Genomic DNA, 7,308 nt, shown 5'->3' with positions numbered 1-7,308 from the left:
CAAAAAGGCACAAATACTGAGCTTTGTCCCCAGCCTCATGTTTGACACGGTGGCTGCACTTCACAGTCGCGGGTCCCTCTGCAGCCTTTGCACAGGCTGCGCCCTCCTCCTGGAGGGCCCTTCCACCTGCCCACTGAAAGACGAGGCTGGCTGAGTGGCCGCCTCTCCTGCTCTCTCCCCGTGAATGCCGTCACACCACTGCCTGAGCCAGAAGCAGCAGCCCGACCCCACCCCGATCTCATCCCCACCCCAGGGCATGTCCTCCTGGGTGTCTCGAACCCACCACAGCCTTGCCTCCAGGCCTGCCCCTTGCCCAACGCCATCTTTCTAGGCTCTTCCCTGCATCCCTGGATGAAGCCTGCTTGCCCCATGGTGCCACCGAAGGCCCTGCCAGCATGGCTGAGTGGATTCTAACCCCAGCCAGATCCAGGGCACAGATGCAGACCTTTACCAGCTCCATCCTCTGCCTGGCGCCCCCTCCTCTTCACCTGCTCTCCCCACGAATGCCCAGGTGGCCTTTACCACTCACCCAGGGTCACCACAGGACACCCTCCGTTCACCTCCAAGGCTGTTAGGAGCCCCTCTTCCCGGAGCCCGACGGAGCAATCACCTGTGGGCTGCCCCAACATCCGCCTGGGATCGACTCAGGGGCATGCAGGTGCTGGAAGTGGATCTGGCACCCGTGAGTCTTCAGACCCCTTCCTGCGCTCAGTACTGAGCCACCGCCCACCTGCTCAGGCCTCTCTCACACGGGTTCCCGCTGGACTCCTGGCCATTGGCCCCGCCCCCAGGGAACCTTGTGGCCTGGTCACCTATCTTTGGCCTCCGACCCCACTGTCATTTCAGCTGAGGAGGAGGAGTCCAGGGTGACCCTGTTCGGCTTCCCTGTGCCTGCCAGCCCGTCGTCCCCTGCCCCAACTGAGCTGGGACCACATTGTTCTGTTTACGAGGAAGTGGCGTTAATACAAATAGAGTGTCTTTTCAAGCCTGCAAACATGTAATTAAGCTCCAGCGTGAACGCCAGCTAACAGCCACGCTGATGACAGCACTCGAGGGGCGCGGGGGAAGGTGCTGGGGACCACCGTGCAGCTGTCAACAGACCCAGGGGCACGGACTCGCCACACCAGTGCTGCCTCTGGGCCAGGCCACGGCAGAGGCCTCCCCACGGAGGAGTCAACGTGGACACTGCTGAAGAGCAGGGAAGGCGCGGACAGGCTGAAAATGATGAGCTAAAGGCGGTTCCAACTCGGCCTTCCACTGAAGGTGGAGATGGAGGCCGAGAGAGGAGCAGAGATGGGCCAAGCAGGACAGGGCCAGGCTTCGGGTCCCTGGCACAACCCTGCTGGGCAGGCAGCATGCCAAAGTAGACGCTCCGCCACTGCAAACCGTGCACCTGCACAGCCCAGCACTCCAGCACTGACCAGGCCGAGCTGCACTGAGGGCGGCCCCACCTGGGCCCGGGGCACCTGCAGGCTCCGCTGGAACACCACTCCCAGCTCCTGGCCCTGTGATTCAGGGCGGGTGGCTCTGCTTCCATCTTTCATCTGAAAATGGCAGTTCCATCCCCACCGAGCTGGCACGAGGACCACCACGTGGTAAGGTTCCCAACGCCACCTGCTCACAGGACCCCAGGCAAGTGTTCCCTCTTAGCACCATGGTTTGTCTCTTCTGCTCTTGTGGGAGGTGCGAGTGGCTGAGAAAGCTGGCTGAATGATGTATTGGCTGGCCCTGTGCCAGGTGCCAGGGCTGGGCACTCACAGAGCTTCAGGCTAGTGACAGGAAGAGGCATCGCTGCCCCAAATCATACCCATGGTGGCCAAATGCCAGTGAGGCCAACTCAGCCGGCACCAAATGTCAGCATTAGGGCCCCTTCTGATGGGGGAGACCAATGACTGGGCTCTGGAACATGAGTAGGAGCCACCAGCACGAGAGCAGGGTGAGAGGTGCGGGCCGGGGGCAGCGTGCAGAGGCCGGGGCCGGGGAGGAAGGCTGAGGGCAGCAGCGGGGCCTGAACCAGCCTGGTGAGCAGGCTTTCCGTGCCGACCCTGGGGCTACGAGGTTGGCTCTGCATTGTAGGCCACTCTACCCGTGGCCTGGGGATATCTGGAGAGGGGTTGGGTGGAAGTGGGGAGTTCCCATATTGCAGGAAGTAGTCCAGGTGGGAGCTGATGGCAATCTGGATGAAGCAATGGCTTTGGGAGATAAAGTGGCCCTGAAGGCAGACAGAACACAGAGGGTGAGGGACGAGCTGCTGGCTGGAGGCAGGGCTCTCACAGACATGAACGAAGCCCTGGGCCTGGGCTGAAGCTTAGGCCTCACCTTGGGCCATTACATGTCCTTATCTTTCCCTATCTCATGACTTTGCAAATGAGGAAACTGAGGCTTGGTCTTTTCAGGCACCTCCTGAGGCCCAGGACAGACCCCTGGGTCTGTGGATCTGCCCATGGCCGGCCCTCTGGCAACAAGCAGATCCAGCTGGGAAGGCTCCACTGAGGCCAGAGGTAAACACATCTGGCCCCTGAGACAGAGCCTGCTCCTCAGGAGATGGGATGAGTCATCTTGATAACTGAATTTTTGAGTTAGACATAAAATATGGCCAAGATTGGAGAGGCTATTTGGCAGGCTAGGATCCCCGGGCAGGTTTCTTGGCCTCTGCGAGGCTGAGAACATAGTAACAAGATCACTCTTTTTCTGTCCTCGGGCTATTCACAAGCAGTTCCCAGGCTACTGTGTGGGGGAATTCACCTGTGGGTTTCTGGGTGCCTGCTCTGGTTATCAGAGACACCGAGCGGGAAAGGGCAGGTGGGGACACTGCCCTTTGTAATGTAGGGCAGGGCTGCAGTGTTTCAAACAGACAATAATCTAGAGGGCAGGAAGATTCAGAGAACAGGTTCTGAGTGACAGTTTCCTCGTCTGTGAAATGGTGGAGGCGGCGAGCAGACTAAAGAGCTGATCACAGGGCAGGGGGAGGTGGCCACTGCTATCCAGGCTGAGGCCGCCTGGGGGGCCAGGAGCTTGCCCTTTACCTCTTGGCAGGGAAGGTTCAGAAGCGAGGTCACAGCACCACTCCCAAGGTGGGCCAAGTGGAGCCTCCACCTCTCCTTCTCCTCTCCTCTCCATATTTAGCCCCTGCAGCTGTTTCTCTCAGGTGTGCTGCACACGTGGTAATTAATTTTGCTGAGGACGTGAAATTGACGCATTTTCTGATTGCTGCTCAGGAGTCTCCTGAATTCAGCTGCTGGTGAAATTAACTCACCAGGGACAATGGAGCTTTTCCCAAGGTCCAAATTGTCCTTATTTGCAGAATTTGTTCTTGGCCCTAATCCAGCCCAAACCGTCTGCTCCACTACCTCCTAGAAGAGGGCGGGCCTTCCCTGGAACAAGGCTGGGACTATTTTAAGCTAAGGAATAAAAGCACGTTTGCTTTGATCACCACATCCTGAAAACCCGTGGTGAGCTGAAGAGAGGGCCACTGGGCTCCTACAGGTTGCCCTGCAGGCCGTGCTCCTGGCACCCTGGGTCAGCATCCAGGCAGGACACACCAGAGGTTCCTTCCTCAGAGCAGCCCAGCTCAGGCCCCATGGGCTGTGCACTAACCACGAGCTAGGCAAGGTGGTACTGTTCCCCATGGGTAAATCTGAAGCCAGGTCTGACATCAAGCCTGGCCTGAGCGCTAACCACTACACTGGTACAACCCCGCCTCTGCCCATTCACACACACACACACTGCCTTTGTGCACACCTGACACAGAAACTTCAAATAATACTTTAAAAACTTGCTTGGGCCCAGCCACGGAGAGATACTGAAGAGTCATTAACTTTTGACAAGGATGTTACTGTTCGGTCACTTCTAAATTCTGAGGCTCTCATCAACTCTGCCATCAGGACTGGGCAGAAGGGTAAGCCCCATCTGACAGGTGTGGAGGCTGGGGACAGGACCCAGCCGCCTGCTCTCCTGCTGACCAAGCTTCTGCACGGCAAGTCCATGGTGTGACTTCTTGGAAAAGAAACTCCACGTGACACTATGCCTAAACCTGAGTCTTCACACACGGGCAAGTATGAAAATGGTGTGGCTGTGCAGGAAGAGCAGATGACAGGAACCCCGCAGGAAGGGTGCTCTCCCACCTCTTGCCCCAGCCCCTCACTCAGTGGAGAGCAGGGGGCCTGGGGTAAGGCCCACTCCTGGGCTCCCCTGGGCTCTGCTCCCTCTGCCTCCAGCTGAGCATCACTGCATCTGAGCAGCTGGGCGGGTAGCAGAAGCCAGTCTGGGGTTTGGAAGGACAGGAGGGATCAAGGTCCAACTCCACCACTCATAAGCTAATGCGCTTAGCTGTTCTGTGAAGGCAGAGTGATCCAGACCACCACAGCCCCCCGTGGCTCCAAGGACTCCAGGGCAGGACTGCTGGGGGTGTCTGAAGCTGCCCTGGACTGAGCAGTGGAGTCAGTAAGGCAGCCTCTTCAGATCCAGTCTCTCCCAGGGACTGGTCTCACCTGCTCGGCTGTGTACCAGGCCTGCAGGAGCTCAGGGAGGTTCTCGAACAGGGAGCAACAGCTGTGGGGGCTGCAGGAGCAGAGAGGAGGGGCGTCAGGAGCATCGGTGGTCAGGAGAGGCTCCCCAAAGGGGGAAAGAGTTCTGAAAGACCACTCACAGCTAGATGGAAAGAGAAAGGGTAGGAGGGGCACTTCAAAAAGAGCACCCTGGTCGGGCTGGGTGGAGTGGCAAGACCCCACCAGGGAGCTGGAGATGGTTGGCTACACCTGGGCCTGGCGGGAATGCAAGGAAGTGGAACGAAAGGGGCCAGGGGCATCAGCAGGGGTCAGACGTGGGCCCGGGTGAATGCTTCAGGGACCTGGGCTTGGACCAGAGGGTGGTGGGAGGCCACCCATGGGTACTGAGTGGGAGGAGGCACTACTTTCTCAGCACCTCAGCTGCTGCAGGGCAGAGAAGGAATCTGGGCATGGGGACAAGATTCAAGAAACTGGACAGAAAAGGAACTGAAGGCTAGAAAGGGGCCAAGAGACAGGAGAAGAGGTCGAGGACCAGAGATGAGAAACTCCAAGAGGTCAGGACACAAGGGGGATGAGGCAGCTGGGAGCTGGAGGCACAGGAAGCTATGGCCAGAGGCTGAATGTCAGCATGAGTGCCTTCAGAAGGCAAGCAAACTGCAGGTCATCCAAACGGACACTCAAGTGCCCAGAGCAATGGCGCGAGCAGGGGTAGAGGTGCTTCCTGCCTGGGCTCCCACTGGCAGGGGCTCTGAGACAGGAAGAGCAAGGCCAGGCGTCAGAGAAACACGTCAAAGCACGGCTGGAGGCCGAGTCTGCCACAGTCTCCAGGAGATGCCCAGGGCCAGGCTTGGGCCCGGCTTCGTTTACTTCTCAGGGACACCGTGCTGCTCAGGCCTGTTCCTAAGCATGAGGGTCAATGACAGGGCTGCAGCAAGCAAGGACCCCAGGCAGCAATGAGGACAGCTGGGTAGACAGGTCCCTGTCATCACCAGGGCAGTGCAAATGCCCAGTCCCAGTCTTACTTTGCTCCTTCCTAAGTCGGAACAGCACCACCTCGGAGGCTGTTCCTCAGGTGACCGAGAAGCTGAGCGCCTGCAGGAAGCGGGCACAGTTCCACAGCCACGCTGCATGGAGCACTCCTCTCTCGAGACCTGAGTGGTTCAGCACGAGACCTGATGACCAACGACTCCCGAGACCTGGGAGCTGGGGGCCCAGGCTTTGAGGCTCCACACAAAATGACTGAATCATCCCCTTGGAATGAAATGAATCATTTAAGGAGACTCTTGGAACAGCAGAGCCAGCGAGAGCTAAGCACGCTGTGGCGGACAGGAGCCCAGCACTGCGCCCAGCCTCCGGGAGCTCAAGGCCTCTCGCTCACTGCAGAGCACCTGAACCCCTGTGGCAACAACCATGAGCCAGCGCGAATGGAAAACACCGAGGGAAAGAGATTTCCTCAGCCACGCAGCCCTTTCTCCCCTCCTCCCTCAGTCGCCAGAAGCCTCAGCTGGAACAGAGACGCGTGATCTTGGGGCCACAAGCTTTATTGGCTTCAAGTCCTCAGGAGCCGGGTCTGCTGGGACTGGACGTTCCTGGATGGACACCCCCGGGCCTCAGCTAGGGAAAAGGAGGGGGGGAAAAAGGAGAGATTTAGGTCCAGGGGAGGGTTTTGGAAGATCCCTGACAGAGTTAAAGGCAAGATATTGTTCTGAAATTGCTTTCAAAGACATATTGTTTAATCAGTAAATATTTACAGAACAAAATGGCAATGAGATCATGCTGTATTGATTCATTTCAGAAAGATTTAACAAAGTCCTACTATGTGCCAGTCACTGGCTGCTGCTTTTCTCACTGGTAAAAACAGAATAGAAATCTAAAAACCAGAACAAATACTGAAGACAGGCATGGAACTTCTCATGCTTTTTTGGCAGAAAAATACAACTCTTTGTGGAGAACATGACCCCTGGTTCCACTTCCAGCTCCATTTTTCAAGAGGTCATCTCTGGTCCTGCACCCATCCCTACCCACAACATGGCTTTTAGTACAAAAAAACTCAAAGGGACATAGTTACCTCTAGGTTTCCTCTGGCCTTCCGAAGGACTTTGTGGGTTACAAGCACTGGGAAGAAAGCAAAGAACAAGACCATCAGAGATGCCGGTGTCAGGACCGCAGGGGAGGAGCCGGAACCCGAGGGTTCAGACACGAGAACCACCCAGAAGCATCCAGAACAGAGAGAAGCTGAAGGCTCTGCCTGTCCCCTCACAGGGCCCAGCACAAGTAACACATCGGAAAGGGGACCACTGCCACTCTCACTCCCACAGGGACACACAGGGTGGAGCACACCATGCTGTTGTTAGAGGCAATACCAAGGCTGTGCAAGGCACCTGGCTGCCCGGGCAACCCCAGGGCTTGTCTCTGTGGGCCGGGGGGGGGGTGGGGGGGGGGGACGGGACGGCGATGGTGCAGGCCAGGCATTCGTGGTGTCCTGAGCCCTCTGGGAAGCAGAGGGGAAGCAGGTGTGGCGGTCCACATCAAGTGCCAAGGGAAGTTAAGCAGAGCTGGGTTTTCACAAGGCCAAGTTCCTAAAGGCCTGGGGTGAAGAAAACGGTAGCATTTCTGTCTTCACCCACCCTTCAGCTGGCAGAACGGCCCCCACGGTCTCCCTGGGGAAGCTGCATTCTGCCCAGGCAGGAGTGGACTGGTGGGGATCTCAGGATGCTGCCCACTGACACCTGAGCTGTGTTGGAGCAGACACGCAGACCTGGAACTCCAGAAGAGTGGGGAACAGCTATGAAGGGACGCC

General features: G+C 57.7%; 1 protein-coding gene across 3 annotated transcripts in view; it reads right to left on the bottom strand.

The window, feature by feature from the left end:
- Positions 1-246: 246 nt before the first annotated feature.
- Positions 247-7,308, bottom strand: part of Cdk5rap2 (CDK5 regulatory subunit associated protein 2) — a 190,739-nt gene continuing 183,677 nt past the window's right edge. For all 3 annotated transcript variants that reach the window (XM_047524618.1, XM_047524616.1, XM_047524617.1), the window contains 2 exons: positions 6,577-6,623; positions 247-6,122 (listed from right to left, as the gene is read on the bottom strand). In XM_047524618.1, the coding sequence (XP_047380574.1) occupies positions 6,066-6,122; positions 6,577-6,623 (104 nt within the window). In that variant the 3' untranslated portion in view covers positions 247-6,065. The remainder of the gene's footprint in view (positions 6,123-6,576; positions 6,624-7,308) is intronic.

The sequence above is a fragment of the Sciurus carolinensis genome, chromosome 14 (assembly GCF_902686445.1).
Source record: "Sciurus carolinensis chromosome 14, mSciCar1.2, whole genome shotgun sequence".
In the NCBI taxonomy this organism is placed as follows: domain Eukaryota; kingdom Metazoa; phylum Chordata; class Mammalia; order Rodentia; family Sciuridae; genus Sciurus; species Sciurus carolinensis.
The sequence above is the reverse complement of the archived record's forward strand: the minus strand, read 5'-3'. Positions and strand labels throughout refer to the sequence as shown.